The sequence below is a fragment of the Heloderma suspectum genome, chromosome 5 (assembly GCF_057233095.1).
Source record: "Heloderma suspectum isolate Gila_16-S chromosome 5, 16-S_ref, whole genome shotgun sequence".
NCBI lineage: Eukaryota > Metazoa > Chordata > Lepidosauria > Squamata > Helodermatidae > Heloderma > Heloderma suspectum.
The window spans coordinates 1,470,036-1,493,396 of record NC_139462.1 but is presented as its reverse complement, the minus strand read 5'-3'; the positions used below and the strand labels follow the sequence as shown (position 1 = coordinate 1,493,396).

At 53.2% G+C, this 23,361-nt stretch overlaps 1 protein-coding gene across 1 annotated transcript in view; it reads right to left on the bottom strand.

Annotated features, from left to right (window-relative positions):
- The window catches only part of LOC146343470 (maestro heat-like repeat family member 5), an 86,936-nt gene extending 70,589 nt beyond the window's left edge, over window positions 1-16,347 (bottom strand). The window contains exons 1-5 of the mRNA XM_084855146.1: window positions 15,379-16,347; window positions 14,577-14,705; window positions 12,149-12,308; window positions 10,221-10,276; window positions 9,028-9,135 (exon numbers count right to left, since the gene is read on the bottom strand). Coding sequence (XP_084711272.1) covers window positions 9,028-9,135; window positions 10,221-10,276; window positions 12,149-12,308; window positions 14,577-14,705; window positions 15,379-15,456 — 531 coding nt within the window. The 5' untranslated portion in view covers window positions 15,457-16,347. The remainder of the gene's footprint in view (window positions 1-9,027; window positions 9,136-10,220; window positions 10,277-12,148; window positions 12,309-14,576; window positions 14,706-15,378) is intronic.
- Window positions 16,348-23,361: the final 7,014 nt, after the last annotated feature.

The following is a 23,361-nucleotide window of genomic DNA, read 5'->3' as shown; positions in this document are numbered from 1 at the left end:
AGAATACAACGTAGGCACCAGGCGAACCTCACTAGCGAGCTCATTCCCCAGCCGGGGTGCCACAGCAGAAAAGGCCCTCCTCCTAGTAGCCACCTGCCTCACTTCCTTCGGCAGGGGCTCACAGAAAAGGGCTGCTGAGGATGATCTTAGGGTCCAGGCAGGCACATGTGGGAGGAGGCGATCCTTCAGATAACCTGGCCCCAAGCCGTTAAGGGCTTTGAATGTTAATACCAGCACTTTGAATCCGGCCCGGAAATGGATTGGCAGCCTGGGCAGCTGGAAATGTACTGGCGTAATATGAGCTCCCCCTTCATGGATCACTGCCTTGTGGCGAAGGGGCTTGCGTAACTCAGTGAAGCCATAAGCTATGCCGTGCAGGGCCACCCAAGACGGACAGGTCATGGCAGAGAGTTCTGACAAAATGTGGTCCACTGGAGAAGGAAATGGCAACCCACTCCAGTATCCTTGCCAAGAAAACCCCATGGAACGTATCACAAGGCTAAAAGAGATGACGCCGCAAGATGAGCCCCTCAGGTCGGAAGGTGTCCAATATACTACTGGGGAAGAGCAGAAGGTATTTCCAAGTAGCGCCAGAAAGAGTGAAGCGGCTGGGCCAAAGCCAAAAGGACACTCAGCTGTGGATGTGTCTGGTGGTGAAAAGAAAATCCGATGCTGTAAAGAACAATATTGTTTAGGAACATGGAACGTGAGATCAATGAATCAAGGTAAGCTAGAGGTGGTCAAACATGAGATGGCAAGATTGAACATCAACATCTTGGGAATCAGCAAACTAAAATGGACAGGCATGGGCGAATTTAATTCAGGTGACCATCATATCTACTATTGTGGGCAAGAATCCCTTAGAAGAAATGGAGTAGCACTCATAGTCAACAAAAGGGTGGGAAAAGCCATACTGGGGTACAATCTTAAAAATGATAGAATGATCTCAGTACGAATCCAGGGCAAACCATTCAACATCACAGTAATTCAAGTCTATGCCCCAACCACTGAGGCCGAAGAAGCTGAGGTTGATCGGTTCTATGAAGATCTACAACACCTTCTAGAACTAACACCAAAAAAAAATGTCCTCTTCATCATAGGGGATTGGAATGCCAAAGTAGGAAGTCAAGAAATCACCGGGATAACAGGCAGGCATGGCCTTGGTGCACAAAATGAAGCAGGACGAAAGCTAATAGAGTTTTGCCAAGAGAACACGCTGATCATAGCAAACACTCTTTTCCAACAGCACAAGAAACGACTCTACACATGGACATCAGCAGATGGTCAATATCGAAATCAGATTGATTATGTCCTTTGCAGCCAAAGATGGAGAAGCTCCATACAGTCAGTCAAAACAAGACCTGGAGCTGACTGTGGCTCAGATCATGAGCTGCTTCTTGCAAAATTTCTGCTTAAATTGAAGAACGTAGGGAAAACCACTAAACCATTCAGGTATGACCTAAATCATATCCCTTATGAATATACAGTGGAGGTGACAAATAGATTTAAGGGATTAGACCTGATAGACAGAGTGCCTGAGGAACTATGGACGGAGGTCCGTAACATTGTTCAGGAGGCAGCAACTCAATCCATCCCAAAGAAAAAGAAATGCAAGAAAGCAAAGTGGCTGTCTGAGGAGGCTTTACAAGTAGCTCACGAAAGAAGGGAAGCGAAAAGCAAGGGAGAAAGGGGAAGATATATCCAACTGAATGCAGAGTTCCAGAGAATAGCAAGGAGAGACAAGAAGGCCTTCTTAAATGAACAATGCAAAGAAATCGAGGAAAACAACAGAATGGGAAAGCCTAGAGATCTCTTCAAGAAAATTGGAGATCTGAAGAGAACGTTTTGTGCAAAGACGGGCATGATAAAGGACAAAGAAGGCAGGGACCTAGCAGAAGCAGATGAAATTAAGAAGAGGTGGCAAGAATACACAGAAGAACTATACAGGAAAGATCTGAATGTCCCTGATAGCCATGACAGTGCGGCCACTGAACTTGAGCAGGACATCCTCGAGAGTTTTATTTATTTATTTATTTATTTATTAAATTTATTAATCGCCCATCTGACTGGTCACCCAGCCACTCTGGGCGATGTACAACCCACCATAAACAATTTAAAACAATAAAATTTTACCATAAATTTTTTTTTTTAAAAAAAAATACCCTAACCCACCCCAAATGCCTGCCTGAACAACCACGTTTTTAATGCACGACGGAAGCTCATTAAAGAGGGGGCATGACGGAGTTCCCTAGGGAGGGAGTTCCACAGAGTGGGGGCCACCACAGAGAAGGCCCTCTCCCTCGTCCCCACCAGTCTAGCTGTCCTGGCTGATGGGACAGAGAGAAGGCCATCCGAGGCTGATCTTGTTAAGCGGCCTGTCTGGTGTTGCTGGAGGCGCTCCTTAAGATAGGCTGGGCCGGAACCATATAGGGTTTTAAAGGTCAAAACCAACACCTTGAATTTGGCCCGGAAAACAACTGGTAACCAGTGCAACTCCTTCAGCACTGGTGTGATCTCGCCAGCGGCTGCCTTTAATCAGGCGAGCCGCCGCGTTCTGTACCAGCTGCAGTTTCCGAACCGTCTTCAAGGGTAACCCCACGTAGAGCGCATGACCGTAGTCTAAACGAGAGGAGACCAGGGCATGTACTACCGATGGGAGCAGATGGTCGGGAAGGTAGGGGCGCAGCCGCCGTATCAGATGGAGTTGATACAGTGCTGTCCGGCTCACAGCTGACACCTGAGCCTCCATGGACAGCTGGGAGTCCAAAATGACCCCCAGGCTGCGGACCTGGTCTTTCAAGGGTAGCTGTACCCCATTCAACACCAGGTCAACATCCCCCAGCTTCCTCTTGTCTCCCACCAAAAGTACCTCGGTCTTGTCAGGGTTGAGCTTCAGCTTATTCCTCCCCATCCAGCCACTCACCGTCTCCAGACATTTGGACAGGGATTCTACGGCCAACCTTGGTGAAGATTTGAATGAGAGGTAGAGCTGAGTGTCATCCGCATATTGATGACACTGCACCCCAAACCTCCTGATGATAGCCCCCAGTGGCTTCACATAGATGTTAAATAGCATCGGGGAGAGGATGGAACCCTGTGGCACCCCACAAGTAAGTGGCCACGGGTCCGAAACCTCCTCTCCCAGTGCTACCCTCTGGTACCTGCCAGAGAGGAAGGACTGGAACCACCGCAATACAGTGTTTCCAATGCCCAACCCCTCCAGGCGGTCCAGGAGGATACCGTGGTCAACGGTATCAAAAGCCGCTGAGAGGTCGAGGAGAACAAGGAAGGAGCATTCACCCCTATCCAGAGCCCTCCTCATATCATCCACCAAGGCGACCAAGGCCATTTCTGTCCCATGCCCAGGCCTGAAGCCCGACTGAAATGGGTCTAGATAATCAGTTTCTTCCAAGTGTGCCTTCAACTGCACCGCCACCACCCGCTCAATCACCTTGCCCAAAAATGGCAGATTGGAGACTGGGCGAAAGCTGTTCAGAACTTGAGGATCCAAGGAGGGCTTCTTTCAGAGCGGTCTTATCACTGCCTCCTTGAGGGCTGATGGCATCACTCCCTCCTCAAGGGAGGCGTTCACCACCGCCTTGATCCCCTCACCCAGTCTCTCTCTGCAGCCCATAATGAGCCAAGATGGGCAAGGATCAAGTAAGCAGGTGGTTGGCCTTACAGATGAAAGCACCTTGTCCACTTCATCAGGAGGAAGAAGCTGGAACCGATCCCACAAAACCGGTTTGCCACAGGCCGCCTCTTGCTCACTAACTGTATCCACAGTGTGCAGAGTAACACACCTAATCTGATCAATTTTATCTGCAAAGTGCCTTGCCAAAGCCTCACGGGAGGCCTTAGAATGCTCCAGTGGTTCCGGAGCCACAGGACCGACCAGGCTCCGGACCACTTGGAACAGCCTCCTGGGGCAGCACTCTGCAGACGCGATGGAGGCAGCATAATATTCCTTTTTTGCTGCCTTCACCGCCACGTGATAGGCTGAAGATATAGCTCTAGCCCGTGTCTGATCGTCTTTGGAGCGAGACTTCCGCCACCGGCGCTCTAGCCGTCTCACCTCCTGTTTCAGAGCTCGTAACCGCGGATTGAACCATGGTGCAGTCCGAGCCCTGTTCAGGGGGAGAGGGCGTTTCGGAGCCACCTGATCTAATGCCCCAGTGATTGCGGCATTCCAGCCACCCACCAGGGTCTCGACCGAGTGGCCGTTGGCATGCCCCAGAGAATCCCCAAGCGCGTTCAGGAATCCATTTGGATCCATAAGACGCCTGGGGCGGACCATTTTAATGGGTCCTCCACCCCTGCGGAGGGGTTGTGGAACCGAGAAGTCCAACATCACCAGATAGTGATCTGACCATGACAAGGGGGTGGTGGATATACCCCCGACTTCCAGATCACTCCCCGCTTCTCCAGAAACAAACACAAGGTCTAGTGCATGACCGGCTACATGGGTGGGCCCAGTTAGAATATGGTGCAGCTCCCAGGAGGCCATGGTCTCCATGAAGTCCCGAGGTGCTCCTGTGAGGATGGCCTTCGAATGTACGTTGAAGTCCCCCAACACCAGTAAGTTAGGGGACTGTACACGCACATCAGAGACCACCTCAAGCACCTCGGCCAAGGAGTCAGTCGTGCAGCAGAGTGAAGTCAAGTGGGCCTTAGGAAGCATTAGTAACAACAAAGCTAGCGGAGATGACAGTATTCCAGCTGAGCTATTTAATATCCTAAAAGATGATGCTGTTAAAGTGCTGCATTCAACATGCCAACAAATGTGGAACACTCGACAATGGCCGCAAGACTGGAAAAGGTCAGTTTACATTCCAATTCCAAAGAAGGGCAATGCCAAAGAGTGTTCAAACTACCGCACAATTGCACTCATTTCACATGCCAGCAAGGTGATGCTCAAAATCCTACAAGCTAGGCTTCAGCAGTATGCGAACCGAGAACTACCGGAAGTACAAGATGGGTTTCAAAGAGGCAGAGGAACTAGAGATCAAATCGCCAACGTTCGCTGGATCATGGAGAAAGCAAGAGAATCATCTATTTCTGCTTCATTGACTACAATAAAGCCTTTGATTGTGTGGATCACAACAAACTCTGGCAAATTCTTAAAGTGATGGGAGTACCAGACCACCTTACCTGACTCCTGAGAAACCTGTACGAGGGTCAAGAAGCAACAGTAAGAACCAGACATAGAACAACCGATTGGTTCAAAATTGGGAAAGGAGTATGACAAGGCTGCATATTGTCACCCTGCTTATTTAACTTATATGCAGAGTACATCATGAGAAACGCCGGGTTGGATGAATCACAGCTCGGAATTAAGATTGCTGGGAGAATTATCAACAACCTCCGATATGCAGACGATACCACCCTAATGGCAGAAAGGAAAGAGGATCTAAAGAGCCTCTTGTTGAGGGTGAAAGAGGAGAGTGCAAAAGCTGGTTTGAAACTCAACATTAAAAAAACTAAGATCATGGCATCTGGCCCCATCACTTCCTGGCATATAGAAGGGGAAGAAATGGAAGCAGTGACAGATTTTACTTTCTTGGGCTCCAAGATCACCGCAGACGGTGACTGTAGCCATGAAATTAAAAGACGCTTGCTCCTTGGGAGGAAAGCTATGGCCAACCTAGACAGCATAGTAAGAAGCAGAGACATCACCTTGCCGACAAAGGTCCGTCTAATCAAAGCTATGGTTTTCCCAGTAGTAATGTATGGCTGTGAGAGCTGGACTATAAGGAAGGCTGAGCGCCGAAGAATTGATGCTTTCGAACTGTGGTGCTGGAGAAGACTCTTACGAGTCCCCTGGACTGCAAGGAGGTCAAATCAGTCCTTCCTAAAGGAAATCAACCCAGAGTGCTCATTGGAAGGACAGATACTGAAGCTGAAGCTCCAATATTTTGGCCACCTAATGCGAAGAGAAAACTCTCTGGAAAAGACCCTGATGCTGGGAAAGACTGAAGGCAAAAGGAGAAGGGGACGGCAGAGGATGAGATGACTAGATAGCATCACCGATGCAATGAATATGAACTTGAGCACACTCCGGGAGAGAGCGCAGGACAGAAAGGCCTGGCGTGCTATGGTCCATGGGGTCACGAAGAGTCGGACACGACTGAACGACTGAACAACAAATATGAGCTCGCTGGCCAGTCCCTGTTAACAATCTTGCTGCCCTATTTTGGAGCAGCTGAAGTTTCCGGACCGTTTTCAAAGGCAGCCCCACGTATAACGCATCACAGTAATCCAGACGAGAAGCGATCAGAGCACGGATAACTGTAGCTAGGCTATCTCCGTCCAGATAAGGGCGCAGTTGGTATACCAGCCTGAGCTGATAAAAAGTGCTCCGTGCCACTGAGTTCACCTGTGCCTCGAGTGACAGTTCTGGGTCCAACGTGGTCCTTTGGGGGAGTGCAACCCCCTCCAGAACAGGTTGAATATCACCTAGCCGGGCAGACGAACCACCCACTAACAGTACCTCCGTCTTGTCTGGATTGAGTTTCAGTTTACTGGCCCTCATCCAGTCCATTACCGTGCCCAGGCACTGATTCAGAACAGCCACTGCCTCACCTGGGATTGACGAGAAAGAGCGGTAGAGCTGGGTGTCACCTGCATATTGACGGCACCTCAGCCCAAACCTCCGGATAACCTCCCCCAGCAGTTTCATGTAGATGCTGAACAGCATGGGGGATAAAATAGAGCCCTGCAGACCCCCGTGGCATAATTGCCATGGCACAGAGCAGTCACCCCCCAGCACCACCTTCTGGAGTCGACCAGCCAAGTAGGAACGGAACTACGGCAGTGCGGTGCCTCCAGCTCCCCACCCAGACAGCCTATCCAGAAGGATACCATGGTCGATGGTATCGAAAGCTTTATCTTTATCTTTTTATCTTTTTATGATGGTATCTGCTGGCCGAGGTCGTCCCACTGGGCGACCAAGGCAGTTTCCGTTCCAAACCAGGCCTGAAGCCCGACTGACATGGATCTAGATAATCCATTTCATTCAACAGTGCCTGGAGCTGTCCTGCGAACACCCGTTCAAGCACCTTGCCCAGGAAGGGGATGTTGGCCACTGGCCTACAATTGTTAACGTCCTCCAGGTCCAGGTAAGGCTTTTTCGGGAGTGGCCTGATTACCGCCTCTTTTAAAGAGGCCGGCACCACTCCCTCTCTCAAGGAGGAACTTACAACCTCCTGGACCCAGCCGGACATTTCCTCCGTGTTTGATGTAATAAGCCATGAAGGTCAAGGGTCAGGCACACAAGTGGTCCATCGGACTTGGCCAAGCACCTCGTCTGCATCCTCAGGCCTCAGTAACTGAAGCCCGTCCAATAACACTGGACCAGATGGTGCTCTGGACGCCTGTACCAATGGAACTGCGTTAATCGTGGTGTCCAATTCCTGACGAATCTGAGCAACGTTATCTTCAAAGTGCCCTGCAAACCCGTCACGGCATGTTACTGAGGTGCTGGGCAAGATGAACAAATCAGCAGCTTCCTCAGAGGCGGCTGGGCTTTCATCCTAGTGATCATCCCGTCCCTGCCACCTAGTCCACCCTGTGCAGAGGATTTGGGGGGATGGACACGCAGTCAACGTGGTGACTGCAGCCTTTTCTGATTCAGATTCACAACACCCAGACACCCCCCAGAACGGAGGTGGTCTGGTGTGCTGCTGTGCCCGTCGGCGGCGCTGGGAGGCACACGATGGGGCAGGTAACTGGACCAGGAGCAGCTTCTGTGCCACAGCCAGAACCACTGGTGCCAGCCTGGGCCTGGAGTGGATTTCAGTCCCGCGGCTGAAGCACCAGCCCGTTTGCCTGGCAGCGCTGACTGGGGGCGACGGCAGGAATGGCAGGGCAGGGGCTCCTTCTGGATGCTCCAGCCCACCAGGGGCAGCCGGTGGGGAGCTGCTCCCAGGGTCTCCCCGCTACCTGGAGGAGTCTGCGCTCCGCTCCTCGGAATCAGGGGGCACCAGCACCTCCGGGGTGGGATATGGGTGGGCCCCAGCATGGAAGGACCAGGGATGGGCTCTCAGAGCCGCTGTGGCTGGAGGCGTTCGTCCTTGAGGGCTCCCGGTCCTGGGCCCTGGGAGACTCACCCTTCTTCAGGCATCCAGTCTTTGAAGAAGGCTTTTGTTGCCTGCTCCAAAACCTCCAGTCCACAAAGATGTCCACATTGCCCCACAAGGGGGCCTGGGGAGCCCTGCCTCCCCATTCCCCACGAAGCCGGCACTTGCACATTTAGAGGGGGACGTGGCCTGTGGCACCCAGAGCCAGAGCAGGAGGGGCCACCACAGCTCAGGTCTCTCCAGAAGCAGGCGGTCTCATCTGGAGTGACTCCCCCAGGTGCCATGGGGGCTGGCTTGGGCTCCTCAGCCATCAAGAGTGCTGCAGACCGGATCACAGAAGAAGACCTTCTCTGAGAAAGAGGACTCTGGAGACTGTCTCTTCTGTTATTTTACATTAAACTGAGATGAGCAAACAGAGCACAATTTTCTGCTGATACAATGGAGAGAAGGCCCCCCTAACCTCGAGGGACAAAATATATTGCAGTACTTCCAGTTTCACTTTCATAAGAAAAAGCATTAACCCTTTAGAGTGTCAACAAGGGGCAGGCACTCTTCACATGCTCAGAGACAGTATCTTGGTACTTCTACTACTGTTATTACTGTTATTGCAATCACAGATCTCCAGGCCGAAGGCTGGTGCTAAGGGGGTGCAGGGCTAAATCATGGTGAGCCCTGGAGGTGCCCACGAAGTGGCCAACCTGCAGGCCTCGCTCCTGGCGTTAGCTAGTGAGGGTGGACGAACACCTGTGAAATGCTCGGACTGGCAGTGGCGGTGGACTTGCGTCTCCGTGAAATGCCGCCTGCAAGCGTGGCCAGAGCAGAACCGGCCGCGGCCCCCTTCCGACCCGGGCTGATGCCAGGGAGCCGCGTCCCCGAAGGCACCGCGGCTGGCAGGCGGCGGCCCTCCGCCGGGCGCTCGGGGAGGAGAATGCCGGGCGCGGCCACTCACCTTCTCGGGGCTGCGGCTGCTCCGCACCGCGCCGGCTCTCGCGAGCTCCTGGCGGAGCTCCTCGCAGCAAGCCCCATCGGTGACGTCGATCAGGAGCCGCTCCACGAACTGTCGGAAGCAAGCGGGAAGCCCGTGGCCGGCCTCGCTGGGTGGCGCCGAGGCTCGCCCAGCTCCGCCGCCTGTCCCCGGCGAGAGCCACGTGCCCGAGCGCGGGCCCAGGCCGCGAAACGGGGCTCCGCGGCGGGGCGCTGCCGCGGGCGGGTCCTGCGCCCAAGGCGCCGCTTCCGCCCGCGCCCCGCCTTCCTCCCGCTGGGCGGAGCGGCGCCTTCCAGGGGCGCTGCAGCGGCTCTCTAGGCTCACCGGCGAAACCTCGGGAGGGCAACGGGGTCTAGCGCAGCGGCGGCAGCGCGCTGAGCGGGGGAGGCGTTCCTCCCTCCCGTTTCCCCCCGCGGGCCTCACGGAGCACGATGGCCTGCTGCCGGAAGGGGTCTGGCCCCCGCAGTGGCCCCTCTTCTCCCGACGGCAAGGGAGATCCCCTCTTAGCCCGCAGGGAACGTGCTATGGAGGAAGGCCGGGGGCAAGAGCTAAATGCAGCAGGATGCCCTTCCGTGCTCGGCTGTCTACACTGGCTTCCACTGGTGGGGGGGGTGCACGGGGGGGGGGCTGGAAAGAGACCTTGGCTCCCCCCAGCCCCATCAGCCACTACTCAACTGGATGAGGCTGGGATGGACTTCCCTATTCCCACCCACCCCACCCGCATTCAGTTGTGCCTCTAGGAAGGTGCTCGCCCTTGTGGGGGGGTTCCCCCAGTCACACAGCATGAAACTCCTGTGGGGCTCAGGTCTTTGGTGAGGGAGAGACCATCAGAAGTCCTTCCTGTGGCGAAACAGGACAACTCAGGGTGTCTCTATGTTAAGCGAAAAACCTGCATCCTTTCCAGGGCCTTCTGCTTCCACTTTCTTTGCAGGATTAGGATGGGCTCCTTTACATGGTAGACATGTGGTTTGAATCGAGGGACTGACTCCCTCCCTGGCATGTGTGTAGAGGGTGGGGGAGCCCTGTTTTCATCACTTAACCTGTGCACCCCCTTAAGGGTGCCCCTTAGTCACTCATAGCCTCGCTTCCAAGGTGGGAGAAAGCCCAGGCAAGATTCAGTGGGAACCCTGGCCAAGGAAGAAGAGCCCTCACCTTACCTCCACCAGCTTCCGCTCCCACACATCTATCTTGAAGGCGTCACTCTCGGTAAAAGCTGTGCGGGGGAGAAAAGGAAGCATTCAGGGCCACGGTGCTCTATGGCTGTTACTGGCTACCTCAGACTGCACGCTCTTTGGAGCAGGAGCCTGCCTTTTTGGCATATGCTAAACATTGAAGGCACTCTGCAAGCTTATTGTTCAAGGATTTACAAGGCCAGAGCTCCACTGTACACAGATCATTTAGGGACATTTGCTTTTTTTGCAGAGGGGATTTGCTTGCTTTATTCTCAGCCAAATACTGGTGGTTTTGCATGTTTGTAGCAGTTTTTGGTGTGGGTTGATGCAATGTTTCAACGGGGGGATCTTCACAACAACAGAATCAGAAGCACATTGGAGTACTGTCCAGATTTTCATGGAAAAGGCTTTGGACCTTCAGGACACACGAAGCAAGAAAAGCCGAGTGTACCATACCTTGAAGACCCGCTTTTCACAGGTCACACAGCACATGAAAGGGGCATACTTCTGGGTTAAGTGGGGGGAGTAGAACTGAACGTCATCAACCCAGCAGGTGCTGCGCAACCAAAGAGAGAGGCTTGTTTCCCACCCCTGTCCAGGCTCCCACCGGCTGCCACGTTATTATCCCTGACAGCATCCGAAGGCTGCCCATGAGAGCACCCCACCAGTGCAGTTTCGCCCCATTCCAGCTAACAGTCAGGGGGTTAGAGCTCCCTCCCCCTTTCTCCTTTTCTAGGGAATAAATGGAGGGGTCTAGACACTTCACCCATTGACAATCTGCAGCCTGTGTTGCCCATTCATAAAACCCCAGCTGCACACTTCCAGGGAGTAAAAACAGCAATCTAGCTGCTTCACCCATTCTCAGACTGCAGCCTTTGTTGCCTGCTTTCCTCCCATTGAAAATCTGTAGCATCTTTTTCCCATTGAGAAAATCGGATCAGTGCTGTTTCAAGTACTAGCTATCAAGAGCCGGAGTCTGCAATGATACAGTGAAGACTAAAGAATGGAGGGGAGGGAGGAGAGGAGGCACCAGCAGAGGCAGCAGCGAAGCAGCACCCACGGGGAATAACAGGCTCACTTCCCTCCACAGCCCCCTTTCTGTGCTCAGCGATAAGCGAGGAGACAACCAGTTACTTCTCCAGCCTGGCGCCCTTGAAAAAAAAATGGATGTGAAGCAAATTAAATTAGAAATTAAACTGGGGCAATCAGCTGTTCCCTTACTTCCGAGTAGGGATGCTGAGCTTGGCAGGAGTTCTGCTCTTTGCTCAAGTGCACTTGAGCGCAATCAGTTCCCCAGGCCCCAATGGCTGCCATTCTACAAAGCCAGGATGTGGCAGGGAAAACAAAACTAAAGGGGCAGCCCACCTGCAGTGAAGCCATAGCAGTCCCCCACCCCCCTGGCAACACATACAAGAAGCCACATTTAATTTGGGGCACACTGCACTGGAAGCGGGTGGAAGCTGGTTTAAAGGGAAAATGAAGCAGAATAGCATCGTCGAAACCGCCCCATGTAGACGGGCCCCATGTGGAAGGGACGAGAGACAGTTCAACGAGAGACCACAAAGGAGGGAGACAGAACCTCTGTTGGGACCCTGGAGGCGGATGCTGCCTGCATGTTTCCACAATGATGAGGGGTGGCCGTCTTTGGTGATTGTCAGCAGCGAAGCGGGCAATGTCCAAAATTCCCACTGGAATAATTGTTCCTGCTTGTAGAGCAGATGGACACTTGGACAGGCTAGTATGCCAGGCCTATTTCGCTGCACAGACATTTCATACCTTGTTCCCACCTGCCACCCCAGCTTCCTTGGAGCAACCCCAGCCCAAACAGATGAGGCCCTTTGGATCAGACCAACCCTGTTCCAATGACACGCGAACTCAGTGGGGGGGCCTCTGGGCAAGATGGGCAATTGTACCTTTGTTTGCCAGTTTCCCCAAAACACAGAGGATGCTGCGGTATGGAAGCAGCCGGCCTTGGAAGCCCTCCAGGAGTTTGGTCAGCACTTCTGCCGGAAAGTGATTCCACAGGGCCACCAGGATGTCACCAGCCGCATCCTGGTACAGGTCGTGGAGATCCTGCAGCAGCCGAGGGGACAGAAACATATTGCTGGGGACAATTCAAGAGATGGCGGATGCCGCCAGCTTCTGCAACACACCTCTCATTGCCGCTCTTGCCAGGAATGGCTTCTCACAAGAAACAACGCTGGGTGGAAAGCGACACAGTGGCAGCCACAGGGGCACTGCTCTGGGTGAATGGGACTCAGGCGCTGCTAGGACCGCTGAGTCACACCAGTCTGTTCATTTATGAACCACATTTTTAGGCTACCCAATAATAGAAACACCTTATATTGGCTTATAATACAAGATTAGACCATCAAATATACAAATAAGGCCATAAAGCCATAAAATCTAACACAGCATATAACTAGCAACAGAAGCTAAAGTCAATATAGCAAACTCGCCAAAAAATTTTAAACTTCAATAAATATCTATAGTCACTGATTGATTTTTTTTTAGATAAGAAGCTTGAAACGTTTTGAGGGAAATGCACAACATAGGTGCCAGGCAGGAATTGGAGAGGGAGTTCTGTCACGGGGTGTCGCCGCTGGAAACAGAGTTGCTGCGGAGGCGCCGATGGCGGAATGCCCCAGAAGCACCACTGCCCGACTCGGGAGGGCGGGCAGCCATGAGCCCACGCCATCCGGGAGGGGAGGGGCGGCCCACTCTGATTGTCACAACTTTCCAAACGATTCTGGAAAAGGTACACTCTTGGGCTCAGGTGGGCCCTGAAGACAGGTGGGCTGCGCCCCTTTCTGTGCTGTGGCAGCGGCCTGATCTTCCACTCTGGGCACTGCTCCAGTGAGCTGGGCGCGTGGCCAGTAGAGCTGGAAAGAGGTCTCCAGCGCATCCCCTTCTCTGGCTGGTGGGGACTTGCAGCTGCCTCAGACAGCCCCTCGTCCTCCAGGTCACTACTGGGCCAGTTGCTGCGCTGCCATGTTCGGGGTACCCCTGGGAGGATCTGGCAGAAGGGGGTAGGCTCTCTGAATGCCGGGAGAGAGATGCAGAGGATTGGGACCCCTCGAAAGATGAGCTGGTCAAGGGGGTCTGCACTGGGGTCTGCGGTCTTTTTACATTCGTGGCTGGACCTGCCTCTGGATTTATGGCTTTTCTTTTTCATCCTGTTTTTCTTTTTATGGGAAACAGAGGCAGATCAGTCTCTCTGTCTCTCTCAGGATTTGCTCTAATCCGAACTCTAAGCAAAAGCCCTTGGATCCCAAATGCCCTGACTGGGATGTGTCCGGAGGGGGAAAGCAAAGGTGGGAGCACAAAGGGGAGCCTGCCAGCTCGTGTGGGGGAGGGCAGAAAGAGGACGCCGCGCCGAAGAAGTGGCGGGCACCGGGCTCTTCGGAGCACCACCCACCCAGTCCGACTGTGTGGCCCACTGGGCAGGGAGAGCAGGAGGCCCCATGCGGAATAGCCCCCGTGGCCCTGCCTGTGCGCTCCTGCGGGAGGCCCCGCCCCGCCCTCAAGGGATACCCCCAAGCCCCTGGGGAAGAATGCCTCTGCACAGCACGTGCCCGCGGAAGGTGCCACCGCCAGCCGCAGCAATGGCCTGCCAGGCGGGCGCCTGACACGTGTGCAGGGGGCACGCAGGAGGCGGCCACCACCTGCGGCTCGTCGCCACGGGGGCTGCGTTCCAAGGCCAGTGCTGGAGGCTGGGCGCCGCCTCCCCACCCCAGCTGCGGGCGCGTGAGCGGGTGGGCCACCACACTCACACCGCCTTGTGGGCTTCCCACAGAGGCATCCATCTGGCTACTGCGCAGACAGCAGGATGGTCTCGACAGGCCTCTGGCCTGACCCAGCAAGGCTCATGGTGTGCCTCCATGTGGCGAGGGTGGTGAAGAGCCCCTTGCCCCCATCACTGCCACGGGGCGAGCTCCGCGAGGAGCTGCGTGCGCTCAGGCTTGGGGGCTCTTCCTCCCCGGCCTTCTGGCAGCCTCCCTCCTGCAGCGCTGCCCTCAGGCGCCTGCCGAGGAGCAACATGGCTCTGCTCAGAGGGAGAGAGCATGTGGCTGCAGGAGGAGCCTCACTGTGTTTTTCTTAAATTTTCATTTATTACATTTCTTAATTGCCCATCTGGCCGGCCACTCTGGGCAATGTACAATAATACAACAGTTTAAAACAATAAAATCCCACATTAAAACATCGTATTTCTAAAAATACCCCACCCCACCCCAAATGCCTGCCTGAACAACCACATCTTTAATGCAAGGTGGGAGCTTATTAGGGAGGGGGCATGGCGGAGTTCCCTAGGAAGGGCGTGCTTGTCCTCTTGGTTCTTACTGTGGTCCTCAGCATGTCTTCAGTGGCCAGTCTGATGATGACATTCGCTAATTTGTAGTCTATGCTGCTGGCTGACTTGATCACAGCTTGAAGGATCTGATTAATGCGCAATCGATGCTTTGGAGAGATCTACAGAAGAGTAGGGAATGCAAAAGGACCCGACATTGCTGTGTGAAGTGCTGAAGGCGGGGGGGGGGGGGGATAGACACACAAGATTCAGCAAAGCCCCAAAGCCCAGTACTGGATGCATTTAAAGTGAACTGCAAAAAAGACCATTGATCTGAGCAGAAGCCTAATTTTGTATGAGTATATAATTAATTATTACATTTCTATTGTGCCCAGTAGCTAAAGTTCTCAAGGCGGCTCACATGATAAAACCTAAAAATTAAACCCTAAAATGCAACATGATAAAACATAATTTAAAACCTTTAAAAGTTTAAATAAATTACCAAAGAATGCACACAGAGGATAAAACATATCAATGCTTGGCATGTACAAAGAGACCCAGTGTGAGCATAAACCACACAGTATCACAGATAACAAAACCATAAGAGTTGAAGGGGGCCATCGTATCCAACCCTCTGTTCAGCACAGGCAACGTTCATCCAAAATCTACCCTCCTGTAATTTATGCCCATTAGATCTCGTCCTGTCCTCCGGAGCATGAGAGAACAGAGTCCTGGCCGCCTCCTTCTGTGTGGCAACCCTTCAGGTCTTCTGAAGACAATGTGCCATCCTGCCACCCTCTCCCCTGCCCTCCCCGCCCACAGCCTTCTCTCCTGGCTAAGCATACCCCAGCATACCTTTCCTCCTGGGACTTGTTTCCCATACCCCCTGGTCTTCCGTGGTCTCCGCAGGGTTGCCTGGGTTCTGCAAGCCATGGGTGATTCCCTTCCCTTTATTGGTCTGATAAAGGTTTTACCCTGATATGGAATTTAAACTCAAAAGAATGGAACTGTGGCGAGGATGGTCTTGAGCGACATTCGATGCTCCGGTTGCCAGCAGCCACACGTTTTGGCCGCACACAGGCAACCCTGACACCGAGTACATCTCCTCAGCCAGTGGGGGGAGGAGCAGGCCGAGAGCCCCCAGCTGCATCCCTGGTGCTAAGCGTGCGTGCGTGCAGTCGCCGGCGTGCACCCCCAGCAGGGAACGCCCCCCCCCCCCCGAGGCAAGGTGAATCCCCGGCCTTGCGAGCCAGCGCGGGAGGAGCAGCGAACGGCGCCGTCCCGCCCCCGGGAGGGATTCACCTTGCGCAGCCCGAGCAGGTGCTCCAGAGAACCCTCCCGGCCCTGCGAGCCCTGCGGCCGATGCTGCGGCTGGCGGGCCCTCCGGAGCAGCTGCCCCCCGTTTCCCTCTGCGGGGATCCCCAGAGTGGGGCCGGGACCGGCGCTGGCTGCCCCGGAGGCCCTGCCCTCCCTTTGGGAAGCCTGCTGGCGTGAGCTGGAGGGCAGGCGGCTCTCCGGAGAGCACGTCAGCCGCACGAGGGCCTGGCACGGCGCGGCACGTCCTCGGCTCGCCCCGAGGGCGGCGGCGGCGGCGGGCGGCGGCGGGGTGTGCAGTGGCGGGCTCTGCGCAGCGGCGCCTGTTCTCCTGCCTCGGGCGGCGAGGGAGCGCGTCCCGCTGCCGCGCCCAAGGCCTTGCGCAGCGCAGCTGGGCAGCGCGCCGGGTGAGCCCCGCCTTGGCCGGGGCCGGTGAGGCGCTTCTGCTCCCCTGCCCCCTCACGGGCGGACCTTTAACGGGCGTAGACGGAGGCAGGCTCTCTCCAGCTCGCTGGACCAGCAGTGGGTGTCTGCCTGGCCACTTCCGAGAGACGTTTTCATCCGCCCCCAGGATACCTCAGGCACACCCACTCATTCTGGCAAGTTCCCAAGGGTATCCCAAATAGAAAAGGGTGCGGACTGCTTCTTCTGAACAGCGGGGACACAACACCGAGCCTCCCCTGCAGAACTCCATGAACTGGTGTGTGTGGGGGGATTCACATGGGCAGATGAATTCCAGCAAGTCCCTGGGACCACGGCATGTGCCAGAGACACCCCCCACCCCAAATTCCCCTTACACATTTAAATGGGAACAGATCCATTGCATAATGGCACAGTTGCCGAAAAAGAAGCAGAACAATCCCTCCTTTTCGAGGGATACATCAAAGATGACCTTTCCACTAGATTTGGAATAGGATTTGACCCAAGAGAACGTAAGGGATGAGAACAAAGGACACAGGCAGCAAGGTGGGTCCAGAGGTAATGCTGCTCTTGTCTATCTCCCACTCCTTTTATGCAGCATTAAAACAAGCCAAGAGAAGAACCAGCTGAAAGGTTCCAAGGGGCGTCTACCTTGTGGATGCTCTGGCGGTACTTGCAGATGGCCCGCAGAACCCCGGCCACCTTGGTCTCAGCCAAGGCACACAGGCTGTCAGTGGACTCCTGCACCAGGGAGGGGCCGTTTCCTTCTCTGAGATTCCTCAAGTTGCAAAAACAGACCTGTGATTCTGGTGAAGGGAAAGAGCAGAGCTTACATCAGCCAATGGTATATAGCCATCAAGATGAGCAGAGATGCCCTTAGCTTCTTCCTCCCACTTGAATCTGCTCAACCCCCGTTTGAAGCCTTCCTAATTTGTGGCTCTCACTACATCTCATAGCCATAGCAGCAAATGCAACAGTTCAACTCTGCACTGCGTGACACTGTCCCTCCTTCTGTCTGTGCTGAACCTCCCACTGTTCAGCTCATTGGACAACCCTGCAGGGTTCTAGTATGATCAGAGAGGGGGGGAAACTTGCCCACTTTTCCCACACAACACATACTTTGATACCTATATAATGTTCCCCCTTACTCACCTTTTTCTAAACTAAATAGCCCCAAATATTGTAACTTTTCCTAAAACAGGATTGCTCCAGCCCCTGATAATTTCTGGTGTGTTTTTTTGCACCTTCTCCAGCTCCACAATATCCTTCTTGAGGTGTGGTGACCCAGAACTGTGCAGTGCTCCAACTGTGGTGACACCATAGATCTGTATAAAGGCATTATGATACCAGCAGTTTCGTTTCCAATCCCTTTCCTAAGAATCTCTAGCATGGAAGTCACATTTTTCACAGCTGCTGTGCACACTGGGTTGACATTTTGGTTGCGCTCTCCACCATGGCCCCAAGATCTCTTTCCCGGTCACTCACCATCTGCTCAGACTTTGCCACATTGCATATCTGAAGTTAGGATTCTTTGCCCCATTGTGCATCACTTTACATTTACTTACATTGAACCACAGTTGGCATTTTATTGCCCATTCACCTATTCATTCATTCATTCCTTCATTCATTTGATTTCTATACCGCCCAATAGCCGAAGCTCTCTGGGCAGTTCACAAAAATTAAAACCAAAGAACACACAATAAATATAAAACATTAAAACCATGGTATAACAATGGAAAGGAAAGGTTCCTCCTGTGCAAGCACCGAGTCATTACTGACCCCTAGAGGGACGCTGGTTTCGCTGGCGTTTTCATGGCAGAAGGTGGTTTGCCATTGCCTCCCCAGTCATGACTACCTTTCCCCTAGCAGGCTGGGTACTCATTTTACTGACCTCGGAAGGTTGGAGGCCTGAGCCAACCTGAGCCGGCTACCCAAGACCCAGCTTCCGCTGGGATCGAACTCAGGTCGTGGGGAGAGTTTCGGTTGCAATATTGCCGCCTACCAACCAGAATAAAACCAAGCAGCAATGCAGAGATTTGAAATACAGATTTAAAACAGCAAAGCTAAAAGACTAGAAAGCTAAAAGGCTAAAATGCCTGGGAAAATAAAAAGGTCTTCCCCTGGCACCAGAAAGAATACAACGTAGGCACCAGGCGAACCTCACTAGCGAGTTCATTCCACAGCCGGGGTGCCACAGCGGAAAAGGCCCTCCTCCTAGTAGCCACCTGCCTCACTTCCTTCGGCAAGAGCTCACAGAAAAGGGCTGCTGAGGATGATCTTAGGGTCCAGGCAGGCACATATGGGAGGAGGCGATCCTTCAGATAACCCGGCCCCAAGCCATTAAGGGCTTTGATTGTTAATACCAGCACTTTGAATCGGGCCCGGAAATGGACTGGCAGCCAGTGCAGCTGGAAATGTACTGGCGTAATATGAGCTCACTGGCCAGTCCGTGTTAACAATCTTGCTGCCCTATTTTGGAGCAGCTGAAGTTTCCGGACCGTTTTCAAAGGCAGCCCCACGTATAACGCATCGCAGTAATCCAGACAAGAAGAGATCAGAGCATGGATAACTGTAGCTAGGCTATCTCTATCCAGATAAGGGTGCAGTTGGTATACCAGCCTGAGCTGATAAAAAGTGCTCCGTGCCACTGAGTTCACCTGTGCCTCGAGTGACAGTTCTGGGTCCAAGAGCACCCCCAAACTACGAACGTGGTCCTCTGGGGGAGTGCAACCCCCTCCAGAACAGGTTGAATATCACCTAGCCGGGCAGACGAACCACCCACTAACAGTACCTCCGTCTTGTCTGGATTGAGTTTCAGTTTACTGGCCCTCATCCAGTCCATTACCGTGCCCAGGCACTGATTCAGAACAGCCACTGCCTCACCTGGGATTGATGAGAAAGAGCGGTAGAGCTGGGTGTCACCCGCATATTGATGGCACCTCAGCCCACACCTCCGGATAACCTCCCCCAGCAGTTTCATGTAGATGCTGAACAGCATGGGGGATAAAATAGAGCCCTGCAGACCCCCGTGGCATAATTGCCATGGCACAGAGCAGTCACCCCCCAGCACCACCTTCTGGAGTCGACCAGCCAAGTAGGAGCGGAACCACTGCAGTGCGGTGCCTCCAGCTCCCCACCCAGACAGCCTATCCAGAAGGATACCATGGTCGATGGTATCGAAAGCCGCTGAGAGGTCCAGGAGAATCCACAGGGCCGCACTCCCCCTGTCCCTCCTGGCCAAGGTCATCCCACAGGGCGATCAAGGCAGTTTCCGTTCCAAACCAGGCCTGAAGCCCGATTGACATGGATCTAGTTAATCCGTTTCATTCAACAGTGCCTGGAGCTGTCCTGCGAACACCCGTTCAAGCACCTTGCCCAGGAAGGGGATGTTGGCCACTGGCCTATAATTGTTAACGTCCTCCAGGTCCAGGTTAGGCTTTTTCGGGAGTGGCCTGATTACCGCCTCTTTTAAAGAGGCCGGCACCACTCCCTCTCTCAAGGAGGAACTTACAACCTCCTGGACCCAGCCGGACATTTCCTCCGTGTTTGATGTAATAAGCCATGAAGGTCAAGGGTCAGGCACACAAGTGGTCCATCGGACTTGGCCAAGCACCTCGTCTGCATCCTCAGGCCTCAGTAACTGAAGCCCGTCCAATAACACTGGACCAGACGGTGCTCTGGATGCCTGTACCAATGGAACTGCGTTAATTGTGGTGTCCAATTCCTGACGAATCTGAGCAACGTTATCTTCAAAGTGCCCTGCAAACTCGTCACAGCATGCAACCACAGTCTCTCTCCCTGGCCCAGAATGTAACAGGCCGCGAACCACTCGGAAAAGCTCCGCTGGACAACGCTGAGAAGACGCAACGCTGGTGGAACAGAACTGTCTTTTTGCCACCCTCACCGCCACAGAGGAGGCTCGATAATGAGCTCTTGCTTGTGTTCGGTCAGACTCAGCACGACTTTTCCTCCACCTGCGTTCTAGCCGTCTCCCCTCTTGCTTCATTGCCCTCAGCTCAGGTGTATACCAAGGAGCTGGCCGGGCTCTGCTCAGAGGGAGGGGGATCTTGGGCACGATTGTGTCAACTGCCCGAGTCATCTCTGCATTCCACAGAGCGACCTGGGCTTCGACAGGAGCACCAGCCGTACCAGGAGGAAAATCCCCCAGAGCCTAGGGATGTCAGAGAATTCCGCGACGGAGCTCGGTGAGGCCGAATGCCAGTGCATTCGGCCCCCCGGAATCCATCGCGGAACAGCCTGCCACCCCCCCTGCCCCCTGCGGATCCCCCCCGGGACGAGACTTACCTGGGGTGGATGTTCCGGGCGGCAGCAGCGGCTCCAGCGGCAGCTTTGGCAGTGGCAGCTGGTCTTCCGACCGGCTGCCGCCACCATTTGCAGTCTGAGTTTTTTTCTTTTTTCCCCCCCATAGACGTGATAGGCTACGTAAAGACTTATGTAGCCTATCACGTCTGGGTTTAAAAAAAAACAAACGCATACGCAAATGGCGGCGGCTACGGCCGCTGCCATTCGCATTCCTTATTTTTCGCCTTCTTAGTCTATGTAAATATTGCGGGGGGGTTTGTTTGTTTGTCACTGCGGATCCCCACTATGCTATTTGCGTTCCCGTTTCTTTTCTTCGTCTTAGTCTACGTAAATATTGACATAGACTAAGACGGCGAAAAATAAGGAACACAAATGGTGGCAGCCGTAGCCACCGCCATTTGCGTACGCGTTTTGTTGTTGTTACCCAGAGCCCTCCACGGCCGGAAATCCAGCTGCGGACAGCCCTGGCCTGGGCCTGGCCGGCTGCTCCACGGAGCCGGCATGGAGCACCGCCAGCCATCGAGGATTCCGGCGGGAGGGACGGAACGCCTCCCCCCCCACCACCATGAACAGAATCCGCGAAAAGGTAAGTCACTTTCGTACATCCCTACCAGAGCCCTCTGGAATCCATCAGAATCCATTCGCCTCCAGGGGCAGACCATTTTAACAGATCCCCCACCCTTGCAGAGGGAAAAGGCTGCCAAGAGTCTAAACCTCAGCAGGAAGTTATCCGACCATGACAAAGAGACAGATGCTAATTCCTCCACTTTCAGATCACCATCCTCCAGCCCAGTCGAGAAAACCAGATCAAGTGTGTGTCCTTTTAAATGTGTTGGGCCAATGACATGTTGGGACAGCTCCATGTCATTGCTGGTTGTCATGGCAGCCATGAAGTCCTGAGCTGCCCTGGATACAGCGGCCTCAGCATGGAAATGGAGATCCCCACCATCCTAGGGTCCAAGTCCAACACCAAGTCCAAGACCACCTCCATCAGCTCAGGCAGGGAGTCTGATGGGCAGTGGGGTGGGCAATATACCAGCAGAATCCCTAATCTGTCCCAGGCACCCAACACAAGGTACAAGCACTCAAGATCTGCACTCAAATGAGCAGGAAGCCTAGAGAGAGGGATTTAATTTCTATAGACCACTTTTTGGAGCTCTTTGTAATCTCCTTTAGTATTATCTGCAAAACTGGCTACCTCCTTGCTTACCCCCTAACTCCAGATCATTTGTGAACAAGTTAAACCGCACAGGCCCTAATACAGATCCTTGGGGGACCCCACTGTTTACATCCCCCCCATTGTGAGAACTGGCTATTTCTTCCTGTTCTCTGCTTCCTGATATTTAACCAGTGACCAGTCCTTAAGAGAACAGCCTGACTACAAAGAGATAGTAAATTCTGCAATTTCTTTGACCCACTTTGGAAAATTAATAGTTTTCAAGGTGGGATATAAGATGAATGAATAAATAGAATTTCTATAATCACATGATTTGCCTTGCTGAATCAGATCAAGTTTATTTATTCATTCAAAATATTTCTTGGCCACCTTTCAGAGCAGTAGCCCTCCCAAGGCAGTTTACAGCAATACAATACATAGAAACTATTAAAATATTTAAAGCGATAAAACATAAACGCAATAGCAATAAAAACTACCATAAAACCAGCAACAGCAATAACAGCAACAACAGCAGTCAGTAAAATGTTTTCAAGGCCTTTTTAAAAGCCTGCAATGACAGAACATGGCAGACCTCCGATGGCAACTTGTTCCAGAGGTGTGGGGCCACCCTCTCACATGTGGTTACCCACCTAACTGCTCTCATGGGTGGGCATATAAGAAGGGCCTCTCTTTCTGATCTTAAAGTGCAGGCAGTTTGATATGGGTAAAGGTGGCCCCTCAAGTAACTTGATCCCAACCCACTTAAAGGTCAAAACCAGCACTTTAAATTGGTCTTGGAAACACATAGGCATTATGTGATCAAATCACTTCACCCCCACCAGCACTCAAACAGCTGCATTCTGCACCAGCTGAAGTTTCTGAACCATCTTCAGAGGCAGCCCCATGTACAGCACATTACAGTAGTCCAGCCTGAACATCACTAGTGCATGGATAACTGAGGCAAGGTCTGTCCTCTCCAGATAGGGCCTCAGCTGGGGTACCAGCCTAAGCACTGTATACAGTTCTGGTCACCACATCTAAAAAAAGATATTGTAGAGCTGGAAAAGGTGCAAAAAAGGGCAACTAAAATGATCAGGGGCTGGAGCATCTCCCCTATGAGACGAGGTTACAACAGCTGGGATTGTTTAGCTTGGAGAAAAGGAGGGTCAGGGGAGACATGACTGAGGTCTACAAAATTATGCATGGTGTGGAGAATGTGGATAGGGAGACATTTTTCTCCCTCTCTTAAAATACCAGAACCCAGGGTCATCCTATGAAGCTGATTGGTGGGAAATTCAGGAATGATAAAAGGAAGGGCTTCTTCACACAGCACAGAGTTAAACTATGGAATTTGCTACCACAGGATGCAGTGATGGCCGCCATTTTGGATGGCTTTAAAAGGGGGTTAGACGAATTCCTGGAGGAAAAGGCTATCAATGGCTACTAGTCCTGATGGCTCTGTGCTACCTCCAGTACCAGAGGCAGTGAGACTTTGTACACCAGTTGCTGGGGAACATGGGTGGGAGGGTGCTGTTGCACTCATGCCCTGCTTGTGGGTTCCTGGGAAACAGCTGGTTGGCCACTGTGTGAACAGAATGCTGGAGTAGATGGACCCTTGTCTGATC